At 40.7% G+C, this 16,176-nt stretch overlaps 2 protein-coding genes across 2 annotated transcripts; both read right to left on the bottom strand.

Moving 5' to 3' along the window:
• Nucleotides 1-2,225: 2,225 nt before the first annotated feature.
• LOC115012224 (nucleobindin-2-like) lies at nucleotides 2,226-7,792 on the bottom strand. Its single transcript, XM_029437709.1, is given in 14 exon segments — nucleotides 2,226-2,616; nucleotides 2,718-2,835; nucleotides 3,016-3,186; nucleotides 3,893-3,982; nucleotides 4,077-4,169; nucleotides 4,381-4,439; nucleotides 4,520-4,610; nucleotides 4,722-4,859; nucleotides 4,861-4,908; nucleotides 5,204-5,307; nucleotides 5,871-6,003; nucleotides 6,105-6,212; nucleotides 6,300-6,423; nucleotides 7,729-7,792. Coding segments are annotated over 14 exon segments (1,383 nt in total). The 5' UTR covers nucleotides 7,749-7,792; the 3' UTR covers nucleotides 2,226-2,530.
• An 800-nt stretch (nucleotides 7,793-8,592) lies between these two features.
• LOC115012676 (G1/S-specific cyclin-D1-like) lies at nucleotides 8,593-10,641 on the bottom strand. Its single transcript, XM_029438398.1, has 4 exons — nucleotides 10,372-10,641; nucleotides 10,053-10,268; nucleotides 8,944-9,273; nucleotides 8,593-8,721 (listed from the first exon to the last, which is right to left on the bottom strand). Exons 1-4 carry the CDS (start codon nucleotides 10,639-10,641, stop codon nucleotides 8,593-8,595), a joined length of 945 nt encoding a protein of 314 aa, XP_029294258.1.
• Nucleotides 10,642-16,176: the final 5,535 nt, after the last annotated feature.

Genomic DNA, 16,176 nt, shown 5'->3' with positions numbered 1-16,176 from the left:
ATTGAAGAAAGCAACTTGATACGTGAATCTCTTTATGAATCCGATCCTTTATAGTTGAGAGAAAAAAAGTTAATTAATACAATGAAAACACAATAACTGGAGACATTAAGAGCATTAAAGTCTGACACTGTAGAGCTCGTCACTCATGTCATTGACAGTGTTGCTACTATAAAATTGTAATGTCAGAATAAAAACACAACGAGACCAGGGAGGAACAAACAAACACAACTCGTGGTGATTTTGCAACAGCACCTGAATGTGGACTATTACTGAAACAGCTAAACGAGGACGCAGCATTCACAGAATGACACAGTTCCTCAGTTCCTCTTTGAGAAGTTGCACAAGTCACAGACTACAGACAATGATGAAGCACTAACTCTTACCCTTTATCTTAATAGTTCAAGTATTAACATCCCTATCATGGAATAATAGTTCAGTAAACTGAAGTGTTGCAGTAAAATCTGAAATATTCCTATTAGTGAAGTTTATTTCTTTCCACTGCATTAAGTTATTGTTTAGTGCAAGGACTTAATGGTGAACAGGGAAAACTAAAGTATAAAGCTGGATACTTTAAACTCCAACAGTGCATCAAATTGTGTGTTCATCTGCAAAATAACCAGTAATTTAAAGAATATGAACACGGGAGAAGAGGTGTAATAATTCATTCACGTATAGTCTAGTAGTAAATGTCTCATAACCCGGAAGGTCTCCAGTAAAGTATCAATATTTCTGATCAAAACTCCCCTGAGTGCACGATACTCACAAGATCACACTGCATCACGCCCTCCAGCCGCCACGTCTTCACAGAGCCGCTGACACTGTGTTGACAGCTTCAGTGCCACCTCTGGTCACAAACAGCTGGATGAAATGTCGGAGCCCCTGTTGTGACGATGCCCTCTGCAGACACAACACAAACCTGTTAAAGTTCCCACAGGGAGCTGAACCTCAAAGAAATCACATTTTAAAGGAAGCCGGTTGAGCTCGACAGATGTAATAAAGACAATCCAGCCACACGAATAAATAGAAAGTATAGCTTTTATTTAAGTATAAGTTTAAATATATTCTTCAACTCCAACTGCATTACAGACAAACTCATTTTGTATCTTGGTTATGTGTCAACTTCAGCTATAAAACACTATTTTGGTATCTTCCTGTTTTATTGTACTGCTGACAGATACTTTCTTTATCCCCGGCATGACATGTTCATGGGACAGCAGCAGAACACGATTAAACTGATTGGAGAATGTGCACTTTGTTCATTGGGAATATGCCCATTAATACAACACGTAACTGGAAACAGTATTTTATATATATTAAATACAAAAGACTGTATTTGCTTCTATATCCACAAGATAGATTTGTCTAAACTCTGGAGATTGCATCATAATAAACACTTGATGATCCAGGAAGCTTCCTGAAGACGTCTTTGGCCGACATGACGGCGGTGATTGACAGCAGGCAGCTGCTTGGACACCAGGAGAGGAGGGGCCCTGCGGGGTCACGAGAGGTCAGCGGGTTAGAGGAATGCAGAGAGGAATGCACGGCCATCTCCTCAGCAGCACAACCAGTATCAGCGCCATGACAACAGGCCCAGTGTCTGCAGAGACACGGAGACCCGGAGGAGGCTGGAGCACAACAACACATCAGGGTGACACACAGACGTCCACCTTCCACCGTCTGGATTGATCATTGAACATATATTACAATATATAAACTATTATTCTGTACTTTGTATGATATTTTATATATTATGCAATCAAAGGAATGTCAAACAGATATCTCAATTTTCTAATTTAATAAAGACAAGACATCATATGTACAGTATATCAGATACAATATCTCACAAACTGCTGACTCAGCGGCGACTCGGCCTGTTCGATAAGCCGACATGTTACAACTGACCCACAACATTTAGATTCTTCTCCTGTCTTTTAATTCATAGTAAGCATCCAATTCTCCAACAAGACAAATAAATAGGAGCGTAAGAATTGGCTCTTTATTTCATATTTAACATTTAAAAGATGCAGTTAATGAGAAACTTGAGTTTTAACGTCGCAGCTTTCTGACTGACCTGCATGGAGGAAGATTGCCGTTCTCCAGGAATACAATGTCTCTGGCATTTCTGTGGTACGAGGTAGCAGGGGGAGGAAGTTGTGTGTATACAGTTGTAGTAGCCCCCCCCCCCCCCCCCCCCCCTCAAAATAATTTGATTTCGAGAAGCTCGGTTAGAGTTGTTTTAAATTAAGACTTTATTTGAAGATGTTTATGAGTTTACACTGAGGACCCAGCTTTAATGAAAACTTCACTGAAACTGAAGATTTCTTAAATACATACATCGTTGTTTGGAGATCTTTAAATCTAATGTAGACCACAGAGATGAACACACAGTACAATATGTCTCACGTTTTACATACAATTCACGTATTTCAGTTGGTGGAACCCATCTGGATATCTGTGTCAGAGCAAATCGGAGTGTGTGTGTGTGTGCGTGTGCGTGTGCGTGTGTGTGTTAAGGCCGTCAGAGCGTGCATTAAGTGTGTATAGGCAGGTTCTGTGGAGGCTCTGCAGGCAGATTATTCGGGGCCTCGCCTTGGAGTTCAACTGGGACTTTTAACTCTGTGAGAGAGAAAGAGAGAAAATAAATATACTCAACGAAAACAATTACAACAGAAATCCATACCAACAATAACACACACATCAAATCACAGATCGTTTACCTTTATCTTCCACTTTTTGTGCCTCTGGTTGAAACTGTAGCTCTCCATTAGCACCCGCAGGAGGCTGCCCGTCTGCTGCCTGCTGATCCTTCTGTCTCTGGGACATCTCTAATACTGCCTGAAATTGAAACATTGCAACTGAATTATCATGTGTACATGCTTCGATGTTATTACAGGCAGAAAGCTGGTTGTTGTTGAGTTAATGTAATTCAAGTTTGACCCCGATATGCTTATGATCCACTCTTTTAATCCAGTTTGAGATGATATAAAGCCGTGACTGGCATGGCGGGACGGTCACCTGCTGGTACTCTCTCCTCTGGGCTTCCAGGGCTTTGCCTCGCTCCTTCAGCAGCTCCTGCTGCTGACGCAGATTCTCTGCTTTCCTCTTCAGCTCCTCCTCTTTGTCCCTGAGTTCAACCTCAAATCGCTGGAGCTCTTCTTCTGTGTACAGAGGGTTGGTTTCCAACGTCTACAGAGACAGCAGGGGAACCAACAAGGACATATTATGGATTTGTAAAGGCTAAACTTTCTTCATTCTCGTGCATGTGACCTCATCAGTTGGTCCTGCTTCTTTCTCCATCTTTACTTTCTGCTTTCTACCACACCCTTCAATGTGACCTGTATGAAGAGGAAGTTGCGCAAAATCTGATAAATGTCTTCACGTGTCGGTTTGGGCTGAAGACTACAAGCTTGAAATGTAAAATAATCTGGGTGTGTGCCATCAGAAAGAAGTGAGACCTCTGTAGCTGCACATCTTTGCGGCAGGCTCGAGACTACATGAGCCGTTATTAGCATGACACACTCAAATCTCTGACTAAACGGGAGCGTTGTATTGTGGGAATTGTAGGCGCCATGTTTTGAAAAGAAAGAGGAAGAGGAATGTGTGCTACGTTAATTTTGATCCTTTTTTTTTCTAAACTGTCCTGAGTCGACTGTTATAGCCGTGCAGTGCTAAATTGCTCTTTTAACTAAATGCAACATTACACTAGATCACTTCTATTCACAGCAGCCACTTCTGGGAACAGCTCCAAGTCTGCGAGTTGATGAGGGGAAGAATAGCATTACCCATTTAACTTCACCACCCACATTTCCCCAGCTTGTCCTGAGATTTGCGCCACAGACCCTCTGATCGCCCGCCCACTTCCCCGACCTTCAGGCCACCCCGGGCTCTTTACCTCCCACTCTCTGGGATTACTGAACTCCTTCTTCTCGGTGGATTTGAGGAACTCCTCCAGGCTGACGAGGCGATCTTGATTTGCGTCCACCTTTTAACACAGAAGCGTAAGCTGCATCAGTCGAAGTCAAAGCAGCGGCGTATGATGAAAACAAGAGAGATAAAAGTAAACAATTACGACTCACATTCTTCATGACATGCTCCCTCATCCTCAGCCTTTCTTCCTCCATCTCCATCATATCATCTTCCTCATTCTTTGCGTCGTAGACCTTCTCCAGCTGGAGGAGGCAAATGAACAGATGTTACAGGACTGCTGTGAATACCACGGCTGTCAGATTCAGAGCTTTCTGCAGGATCACAGACGAAACAGCTGCATTTTCACATCGATGATCATCCATTTTTGATGTCGTGTCAAAAGGGATTTTCATTGTGAAACCAAACAAGTAAAAGCTTGATTTTAAAGCCATGGTGTGCTGTAGTGTTCCTTACCTCTTTAGTGAAGAGAGCCTCCAATTCCTGCTCATCTAAAACACCGTCTTCATTTGTATCTGAACAGAGCAGAGAAGAAATGTAATGCTTTTCATATCAGAATAAAAGGACAGGGGTCTGAAGAAGAGGGCTCACTCACCATGCAGTTTAAAAAATGTTTTGGGGTTGAACTCTTTAGGGTCCAGTCCGTCCGTCTCCTCCCAAACTTCCCGCAGCTGAGCAACACTACCCTGAGTGTGGGGGGGGGGGGGGGAGCAACAGAAAGAGAAATGCATGTAAGAGAGCTTCATTCACTTTCGCTTGTTTTCACACAAAATCAAAATGTGTCCATGTGTGTGTACCGGCGCATTGACTTTAGGGTGCTGGTGGTGTTTGTCCTTTAGCTCCTGCATTCTCTTCTCCTCTCTCTCCCTCTTTTCCTGGTCCAGGCCCTTCAGGTACTCCCGCCTCTCGTGCTCCTTCAGCATCTCGTAGCGTTTTGAACTCCTCGTGTCTCTCGGCGTCGTAGTTCTCCAGGTCCTTGGTGGCCTAGACAAATAGCCAGACGGAGGATGTTATGTTGAAGTCAAAAAGTGGGGTCAGATATAATACAAACATTCTCGGAGTCTGGAACAATCAGTATCAGGTCTGCCATCTTGTTTTGACCTGTAATTGTAGCACCCTCGAGTCTGATCAGTGCACTTTGATTCTGCTGGACTGTGAGGGGATTCATCACTTCCCCACATTCCATTCAAATCTGGTCAGCACATATAAACCAGTCACTGATTTTTCAGCCTCGGGGGCAACAAACATCACATTTCTTATTATCTCTGGAGGATCTCACCGTCGAGATTAGCAGCTCGAGGTCTTTGGCCTCGAAGGTGTTTTGATTGTGAGGATCCAGATGTTCAAACTGCTTCAGCAGGGAGGCGTGGTCCATCTGCAGGCCTTCACAGCAGAGCAGACACATCAGTTAGCAAACACATGCTGGACTCTTGACACACGTGTTCCATTATGTCCTGTACACAGCGAACACATCTTTGTACCTCCTCTCTCAATACACACCGTACTAATCTGAATTCATGTGTATGTTTTACGAGTAATGGCAAACATTTGACAAGAACATTATTTTGTACATATGCTGCTTCCATCTGCTCTGCTTGGGAAATGTGTGATCAGCATCCATGCACATGAACTGATAATAACAAATAATGCACATTTGTTTGTTTTATATGATAATTGATAACAGTGAATTATCTGTTCATATCTGTTAATGAAAATGTGAATAGCTTATAGGGAACATTTGGATGTTTTCATGTATTTGAGTTGTTTATATCCTCATTTGCATACTTAAATTAAAATGAGCATTTGTGCAGTTGTAGCTATTTCTAACTGCAACTCTATCAATGAAGATTATGGATATTCATCTCTGCTTACAACCCATCTACACAGGTATATATAAGTATACAAACGCTCTCTCTCCATCACTACAGGAAAATGACTCAACTTACTCTGTGTATTGGTGCTGTCCAGTTTGGCCTTGAGCAGCATCCTGAGGCGAGAAACCTCCTGGCGCTTCAGCTCATCCAGACGAGTCCTCACATGGTGACTCACCAGGTCCAGCTCTTTACTGAGACGACCATTCTGAAGGACAACACAGGACATCCAATGGATTAAATTAAGACCTGTAAAAAGGTAAATAGGGAAGCTTTAAGAGTGAGAATGTGAAAGAAATGGACGCTGACCTTAATGTCCTCCGTGTTCGCTGTTTGCAGTTTCTCTCTGAAGTGAGGGTCTGTCTCCAAAACCTCAATCACCTCTCTGAGATACCTGTCGTAGTAAAGGCCAGTGTCCTGAAAGAGTATGTCGTACAGGACAGGTTATTCACGAGAAACTGATTCTCAAATACAGAACATGACTGAGACCACTGAGACCGTTACCGCGTTCTCCTCCGCCACTTCCTCTTTAGCTTCCTGGTTCTCTACATTGCGATCAATAGGCACTGACCAGACCCCAGCAGAGATGGATAGAAGCAGCAGCCAGCCAGGTTTTAAGTTCATCCTCCTTCAAAATAAACCACAATGAATGTTACTATATTGTCAAGGTCCAGGTCAAATTAATTTATAGAGCGCTTAAAAAACAACAACAAGTTTGTGCCAAAGTGCTTTACAACACTCAAAAATGAGAAAACGATTATCACAAGAACATAAGTACTTAAAAACATGCATAAACACACACACACACACACACACACACACACACACACACACACACACATTAATGCACAGAAGAATTCTAATTATGTCAAGAATCATATGGTACAATCTTAACAAAGACAGTAATAAGAGACATAGGTGTGTGAGAAATAGCCAAGATTAATGTCTTGTTGAATTAATAAATCAGGTTATTCATATCCATTATAATATTAGTTTTCTGGTCATTGCCTGTTGTCTGCACAGTCTTTTGTAACTGAATAGTTTCAGTATTGTACCAAATTTGGTTTATTGTTGCTTGAACACTGCTGCATTTTAACTCAGACTTTCATTTCAGAAGGTGCAGACAGTGTTTAATCCCAATATGTTCCTATTGTCACCAACTACAAGTACAAAGCTCACCAGGGAAGGTAGTAACACCGACCGTTACATATAACAATGTCATTGAGAATTATCATTTCATTTTAGTGTAATTGGTTGGTGATTGGTATGAACAATGCATGCCGAATTCAGAAGGAGAATTCATAGAATTGAAAAATGTCTGAAGGTTTTATTTCTTTAATATGTGTGCCTTTGCCGATAAGAGGAAACAATAATATCCGATTTCTTAAGTAGAGTTTGGCCGTCGTCGTAACGATCCATTTTGAGCAGGAAAACCTATTTTGGAGCTGAATTAACTGCATACATTTAGTTTAAGATGCCAGAACTGTTACTCAATGGAATACATGACACAATACAAATGTGATATTAGTATGATATCGTATTCGTATATTGTTTGGTAGCTAGTTAGCTAACTAGCTTAGATCAGGACAACACGGATGCGGATGAGGGGACGTCTTAACACAAAAACGTAGTCTTTCTATAGTTGTAATTACCTGTGAGATTAAACCTATAGCATGAGTGAATTAATGTTTGGTTTGTCAACATTTTAAACATTATTTGTTGTTTAAAATTTAAATGTTACAAGTGATATAACAGGTTCTGGTTATCCATCACCGTGAGTTAGCCGTGAGCTATTAAATCGGGTCTTCTAACTGCGTTGTCCTTCTTAAATGTCACGGTTTTCTATGACTTCTTCCTTAAAACTCCGCCAATATTAAAACCACAATTTAAAAATGTTATAAAACATAACGTCTTTAAATAGCTCGTCTCTTACCGCACGTATGTTTTTAACATCTGATCCGATGCTCAAAGCACGATCTGTATTCGCGTCGGATAAATTGACGTCATGTGTCTGAAAGGCTTGTCCAAGACGCTGCCTTCAGGTACTGTCGGAAATACTTTACAGACACGTCTATGTCGTTGTTAATGTATTTTATTTGGCAAATTAAGCCTAATATTATCTTTTAAATAGGTCAGAAACCCTAGATTTTAAAATAGAAATCAGCCACCAACACATTTGCTCTTGTCACTGTCTTTTAAGGGGGTAATTATGCCCCACCAAAAGTAGATGACTTGCATCACAAACTTACAACTGGGAAGTAATACCATATGAATAGTAAGTGAAGGCAGCATTATCACAAATATAAATAACAAAATAAACACACGGATGCAAAATATGTACACACGTTTTAAACGTTTAATTGCTTTAAAAAATAGATTTGTTGTATATTTAATTCAGTACACAACCAAAAAGTCATGGCAAGTTGAAATAAATTAACATTGAAAGAGCCAACAATTGCACGTGATAATAAATAAAATGTATAAATATTAAAATATCATCAAAATAACATATAAGCCTACAATTTTAAAAAAATGTAATAGAAATAGATAATAAAATATGGCACATGAAAAACACATAGTTGCAAAATGTTCACAAATAAATTAAATTAAAAATTAAATAAATTAACAGTCACTCAATAAAATTATTTTAAAATATCAAAACAAGTCAGAGCATTTCGAGGTTAAGATCAAAGTCTATCAGTTTAACTGATAGACTTTGATGAATGGTTTTTGATTGATTCACACTTTCTATACAAAAGTTGATCTAGTGTTTGTTTAGAAATCAATCTCTCTCATGTCAGTAGGTTGTCCCGGGTCTTTCGTTCTCCACCTCTTCATCTTTCTCCATGGGTCCCTGCTGTAGCGCGCTCCTTAGTCGCTGTCGGAGGGCATATTCGATCATGTCACTGTAGCACTGCAGCACTGCCTTTAATGCAAGACATAGAGAGAATTATTTTTTTTTTGTCATAGATGCAACCTGTATTTGGCATGACTTTAATACGAAACAGATCTCTCCAAACACAATTATTCTGAGTCAGTTTGCTTAAAAAATGTATTCTTGCAACTCTCATCCCTGCAAAAAAAAAACCGAAATGAGATCCAATCAGATAAATTGGCTTATGTGCCGCCTGACTGAAGGTGTACTCACCAGGTCAGCCTGGCAGAGCTCCGCCAGGACGTAACTCATTACAGCCAGTTGAGCGGGACCCTTGTTGCCCAGACCCCGCAGAGCACAGTTCAGTGATGCCGCAGCAACAAGTGACGGCGGTGCTCCCAGAAAGCGGGAGTCACACGCACACATGGCGGCTAGCGTGTCGCTGTGCCGCCGCAGGGTGGAGAGCAGCAGCCCCTCCTCAGAGTCACCGCTGTCTCCATCTTTCCTGTCCTCCACAGAGGCAAGGAAATGTGGGAGAAAGTCCTGCGGAGTCACTGCTGCTGTGTCCCATCGGAGGGTGGCGAGGATGACACGCTCCATCTCCTGATGGAGGGAAGATAGGTGCATTTAGAAAAAGATTGTGTAATGATAAAACTTGGAGTAATATTGTTATAGGCCTAATAAGTACAATACATTTTGAATTGTTCAGGTTCCAGCTTCTCAAATGAGAAGATTTGCTGCCCTTTCTTCATCATATATCCCAGTAAACAGCAATCCTTTGGGTTTTGGACTTTTTGTCAAACTAAACAGGACACCTTGGGAGATTTATTGATGATGAAACTAGTTATTAGTCACAGACAAAGTCGTTTGATAGAGTCATCCATATGCATATTTTTGGTAACTTGTGAGGCATCTTTAATATTTTAATCTAATTTACTTTTTTTTAGTGACAGAAAACCGTTAATTACAAAAAAAAGTTAGTTGTAGCCCTATTTGACGATACATTAAAGATTTAAGTGGGTTGTGATCCAGTTGATGGATATGCTAAGGCTCACAATCATAAACTGAGAAAAAAAGTTTCCCTTTGAGATCTTATCTCTGTCCGTCTAAGTTTGATACAGTACGGCTGTTACAACTATTAGAATAACAACACCATAAAAGGTGTAAAACTTGGTATTGTACATTAGAAATAATACAATTAAAAGTGGGATTAAAGATGGTGATGACATTAGAAAGTACCCCAACAACTCTTGATGGTAGTAACTAAAAAGAGAGGGACAGAGCAATATTTTTTAAGAATTAGCTCCTACACAGCCCTGACTGTGAGGTCTTAATCAACCACCTTTCTAAACATGTGTGTGTCTGCTGTGTGGCGGACTCACTCGCAGGTTTGAAGGCTGAAAGCTGTATTCAGCTGCAGCACAGAGAGTATCAGCGGTGACGTTGTCACACTCTGAGAGTTTGGAGGCGATGAGGATGCAGCCAGCAGCCAGGCAGTATGGTGAGACAGGCAGAGACAAAGAGGCAGACAGGAACCTATCCATCAGAGAGACAGACAGGGGGAACACTGCCTCATCACAGCCACACTCACAGCACACCTGTAGAGAAGAAAAAAGATGTGAGGCATCAGTTTCACAGCTGCCATGCTGACATAACTCATCCAGCATGAGGAGAAAACTGGAGCATGAGAGAGTTTAATACCTCCAGGGCCCATTTGGCGAGCTCCTCTCTGCGCTCTGGCTCCCGCTGGATGAGGGTGATGTAGAGCATGGAGGGCATGTACCTCTCCTCCACATGAAGCAGCCTCTGGATCACACGATGCCCCGACACAGTGGGGTCCCAGGCGGCTCGCAGCTGAGACGAGCCCAGGTTGTGGCCGCCCTGGGCTTGTGCCTCAGTCTGGCTCTGGTCCTGACTCTGGTTGTCCTCTACCTCCTCACACCACAGAGACACAGACATGCCTCTGTCCATCTGCACTGCCTGCTGGGTAAAATATGTACTTGTTTACGTCCAAATGGGAACGAAGGCAGCTGCTATAGTGTCCCGCTGTCACCAGAGGAAGCTGGGTGCTCTGCAGGTAAACAAGCTGGGAAATGTTTTCCTTGTTGAAGTGGTTTTGGCTTCCTGTGGTGCTCCTCTGAATATCACTTCTCAACTATCGTTTGACTTTTATATCCAACAGGGAGAGAGAGAGGGAGTGGCACAGAGGGGAGGAAAAAGAGCGTAGAAAAAGGGCGTGAAGCCGCGTGAGTGACATACAATAATAAGAAGACAACAATATGGTCTGTGCAACAATCGCTTCAACAGGTGGGGAAAGCGAGAACGAATGAGAGCAGGGGAGAGAGGGAGGCAGGGGGGGAGGAAAGAGGAGCAGGCAAGTGAGGGAGTGGCCCGCAGGGACAGAGCAACAGCTTGTCTTCGATAGTGAAAGAGAGAAGGGAGGATAAGAAAAGGCTACGAGGGTGAGAGACAGAGAGGGGAGAGAAAAGGTCATATCCAGACTCTGACAATGGGAATGGATGACAAAAGGAGGAGAGTGTTTGTTTACAACGTAAGCACGAGAGGAAATGTGTCAAAGTCCTAATGGATGTTAAATCCTGCTGCTGTTAGATGAAGATCCTCAAGTACTGATATGTATTAAATTCCCCATTTATTCAAATCACTTCATATTTTTTCTATAAGAGATATTCACCCTTACTTTGATAATTACAATTACAATACTTATATAATTAGTATGGTCTCAGTTGGGATTTTTTTAAAACAGTAATAATAAATATAAACTTTTGACATTTGAGGAATACTATGTACAATGTTGACTTTTTACTTGATTCTTTTACCTCTTTAGAGCAAATTATTATTAATTATTATTATAAGGTAAATAGGGCTGAAATAATTATTAATTTAATCAATTATTCAATCAACATAACATTATATTTCCTTTGTCATATATGAGTGTAAATTTACCATCTTTGGGTTTAAAATTCTGCGAGTAAAAGTAACGTTTTTGAAATATAAATGTGTTCATCAAAGTTTTGGCTTTGCCTCTTCTCCCCCTCGTTTCCCGGAGGTTTCTCATTGTCAAAGCAACCTGTGCCCCGCTGCCCCCCCCTCCCCTCCCGGCGCCTGGGGCAATCTGCTGCTCGTGTTTAAAGAGCAGCGAAGCCACCGGGGAGGGCTGGGCGAGGTATGTGCAACAGACAGTGGAGCCGGGCAGGTCAATGAGCCGTATTGTCTCCCTTTACAAATCAGTGTCAGACAACAGCCCCTGGCCTTCTGCCTGCTGCTGGCTCCCCTCTCTCTCTCTCACACACACACACTTTACACATTCATGGGGTAGACACACTTTTCACACACTCTCCGGGGACTCCTCTGACGGTCACAATGGGGTCGCACTCACCAGTGGAGAATACAGATTGTATTTGACAGTCATTACAGGTGGCTGTTCACACATTAAGGCTTCAATGGCAGCTCGTGTTTCAAATAGGAGTTAAATGGACGGCCACACTGACACCAGGACTTGATTTCAGCTGAGCATCAATAATTCATCCTATTCAAAGTAGTTTTCACGAACTATGAGGTGCATATACGCAGAGCAGAATGTTATTGCAACTTATTTGTGACAAAGATAAATACATTTTATTGGACATGGTATTTGAGCGGAACATGGTAAGAATTATACTAAAGTTAATAAAAGATTATCATGAATTTAATTACGTTACTTTGCTTTAAGCAGACTCATAGGACATCAGACATCTAGTGGTAGAGAAAGTATTCAGAATATAGCAATACTGAATTACAAGCAGAAGTCCTGCATTGAAAATGTCACTTTAGTAAAAGTATGCAAGTATTATTAGAAAAATAAATCAAAAGTAAAAGTTTTCATAATGCAGAAAAATGTCCCTCATGTCAGTACTATACTTATTACTTATTACATTATTGGATTATTATTTGATGCATACATTTGACTTTTTTTTCCATTCTTCATTCAGAACAGCCATCATATTAGTGTTATAGTTTTAAAAGTGCAGCATTTCCCTCTAAATTGTTGTAAAGTACAAAGAAAAAGTTGCACAAAATAGAAATATTGAAGTACAATACAAGTAGGTACTTAAACTGTGTACATAAGTACAGTACAAAACACATTTGGGTTAAGCAATATAAAAGACGGTGTGAAACGAGAGTGACAGTTAATAACGAAACCTGTAAAATCACCACACAAAAAAACACCTTGAGAAATATTGAGTGTCATACAAAAGGTTCAAATCTCAAGCTTAGAGGGCAGAGCTTGAGCCACATCATCGACTGCAGATAACGGCGTTAAACACCCGGCATAATGACAACATGAAGAGACCCTAATCCTCGAACACTTAGTCGATTGAAGCATTAGAGAGAGAATATGGGCTTTAAAGCTGTCGACAAGGCCTTCGCCTATAAAACAGGCTTTGAGAGGGGCTGAAAGCAGATTGAGTTTGAATGAAGGGCTGAGTAAGTTTGGCTCTGCCAGTCAAGTGAGGTCAGGTTGGGGTGGACGGAGGGAGGAGGGGGCAGGAGAAACAGGGTGACAGATCGTCGGCCTGTTTAAGCACCCTGTTAAATTCATACATCGCAGCTGTATTCAAAGAACACGGACAGAGGGGGAAAGAGACAGTGACGAGCTAACAGAGGTCCTGAGAAGGGGGTGTGGTTCCCCGCCCCTCATTTTCCAGCTCATTTCCCTGGACAGTGGAGAACAGAGCTCCTATTTTCCCCTCAGCCATTCACCTCACACAGACACCTGCTGGCCAGTGGGGGGGGGGGGGGGGGGGGGGGGGGGGGGGGGGGGGGGGGGGAGAGGCCATAGTTTAACCAGTTCACAAGTTAAGACACTACATGAACAAATGGTGTGTACTGTTACACTGGGGTAATTAAATTATTATTGTGTTTATCATCTAAGCAGTATACACACATATAATACATAGTTTAAAGCACATTATAATGTAGTAATAAGTTGATATAAGGACAATATCTCCTATGAAACATTTTAGATTACAGTTGCTTATATTAAACTCACACATAAATGTCTAAATAACCACTAAAGACTTTCTCTGGATGAGCTTTTCATTGAGTTTTATGGTCATTTTCTTGTGTTATTGTTTGTGTTTTGTGTAATTTCGTATAGATTTTTGCTGTTCTGTTTTCTTGGTGAGATTTATGCATTTGTATAAGATGGGTATTGCAAACTAGGTTTAACTCATTTGTTTTGCTGAAATCAAGGTGTTGATTCCACTTTATGATCCTTTTGGAGGCTGTAGTTTATGTTGCTGTTGAATTGTATTGCATTACACTGAGAGGTGTTTGTAATACTTTGTTCATCCCATTCATATCAATGCAGTGCTATGTCCTTGTACATAAATAAAAGAGATCCTAGCTGTGAGTAAACTTGTTGAGAGACTAACTGTGTGACATGTAAGGAAAAAATATAAATAACATGCTTCAGATTCAACCATTTATTTGAAAATAATCAGCGGATGGACATTTTGTAGATAATTACAAGGCTTAAAATATTACCACGCCACATGTGAAAACTATAAGGCATGCAATAAGGTTTGCATAGGGCTGGAATGGCATCATACAGTACGAACAAGGTGCTGCCAGTGAGTTTATCCTTCATCTTCTTCCCTTTTAAGGAGCAGTGTCGAGGGGACGCATAACAAAATGCACTGAAAGTATCACAAGTGACAAGCAGAGATGATTATTAAATAACTTGCGGAAAGGTAAAAGAGCAGCATCCAAAGGATGGAGAGTAGAAAGGACTCTTTAGCAGAGACACAGGACATGTAAACAAAAGACACGCTGTCATGGAAAAGGGGGAGGACACCATGCACAAAGAGCACTGCACGTACAGCTATAATGTTTAAACATGAACATTCATGGGTACTTTAAAAGAAAAAAGCCTCAACAACGCCCCCTGCCTCTGACATATAGTGACAACAGTCTTCACCAGACAGTTTTCGTTCCTTCTCATTTGATCATATACAATATATTTATATAGACTTTATTTTTTTCAATATATAAAGATCAGCCATACATTTCTTGACTATCAGTCCACCAGCTGACCTGCAGATTTAAGGATAGGTGGGACCGTGTGCTGAACCAGATGAAGCAGCTCCTGCCTGGGACTCGACGAGGAGACGTTGCGTCTCACTGGCCTGGGAGTCGGGGCTGTCCTCCTCAGAGCTGGAGGCGATGTAGAGTCCCAGAACCTGCTGCACCTTCAGGGGAAGCTCCTGGGCAGGGCAGAGGAGGACAGGAGGTCAGGAACTACTTGTGTAGACTATAAGTCTCACAGCTTCTATAAAAAAGTTATTATCTAGAATTTTCTGCAATCCATTAGCCTAATATAACAGTCGACTACTGTCATAGAGGTATAGGCCACATACAGTGTTGAGTTATATCCAATTATTATTATTATTATTAATATATATATATATATATATATATATATATATATATATATATATATATATATATATATATATATATATATATATATATATATATATATATATATACATACATACATACATACATACATACATACATACATACATACATACATACATACATATATATATAAATATATATATATAAATATAAATAAAATAAAAATATATATATATATATATAAATAAAATATAAATAAAAAATATATATATTAATATATATATAAATAAATATATAAATATACAATTATTTTTCCTAAAAGTATTTAATGTTTAAATAAAAAGAAGCAGCCGTATTGCATAACTGAGTCATGTTGTGGGCTACGTATTTCTTTCTTTAGGGGAGAAGAATATTTGTTCCACAGTTTTGTTTTTTTAGAGGCGTATAGGATAAGCAAAGTGCATCCATATAAATCTATTATTAACAGCTTATTTGTTTAAGGGAGGGAAAAAGACGGTATACCTAGATAGACTTTGCGCTTCATTATAACCTCTGAGACTGAGATACTCTATTGACTCCATGCTGAATCTTATTGGCCCATGAAGCGTGTCTCACCTTGCATTGAGTCAGCTGGAGGTAGATAGCCTCTGCTCCTCGCAGAACAGTCTGCAGGTCCAACTGCATCGTCAGCTCATTAATATGCTGAAGAGCATACACAATGTGGACAGAGTTGCACAGATGAGTGTACAGTTATAGACAAAGTAACTCAATTCCTGTCTTGCATACACACACACACACACACACACACACACACACACACACACACACACACACACACAGTACTCACCTTCAGAATAGTGTTAAAGTCGTGGTCTGAGCCAATCAGCTCTCCTCTCTGGGACTCCAGGATTGAACAGGCGATCAGCAGGTGGAAGTTGTCACATGGCAGACCAGACCAGAGGACCTGTGGAGGGGAGAGGAGGTTAAGAAACAATACTTGTAAATAGAGCTGCAACCATTAGTTGACTAATCGATTAGTTTATCAATAGAAAAGTAATTACCAACTATTTTGATAATTATTTT

Source organism: Cottoperca gobio, chromosome 8, assembly GCF_900634415.1.
Source record: "Cottoperca gobio chromosome 8, fCotGob3.1, whole genome shotgun sequence".
NCBI classification, from domain to species: Eukaryota; Metazoa; Chordata; class Actinopteri; order Perciformes; family Bovichtidae; genus Cottoperca; species Cottoperca gobio.
Note: the sequence above shows the minus strand (reverse complement) of the source record. Positions and strands in the feature narration are given on the sequence as shown.

Coding starts and splice junctions, on each gene's coding strand:
- LOC115012676 (XM_029438398.1), bottom strand. CDS start 10,641: ATGGACAGAGGCATGTCTGTGTCTCTGTGGTGTGAGGAGGTAGAGGAC. Junction 10,269..10,371: donor TCGCCAAATGGGCCCTGGAG/GTATTAAACTCT, acceptor TCTTCTCTACAG/GTGTGCTGTGAGTGTGGCTG. Junction 9,274..10,052: donor TTCAGCCTTCAAACCTGCGA/GTGAGTCCGCCA, acceptor TCCCTCCATCAG/GAGATGGAGCGTGTCATCCT.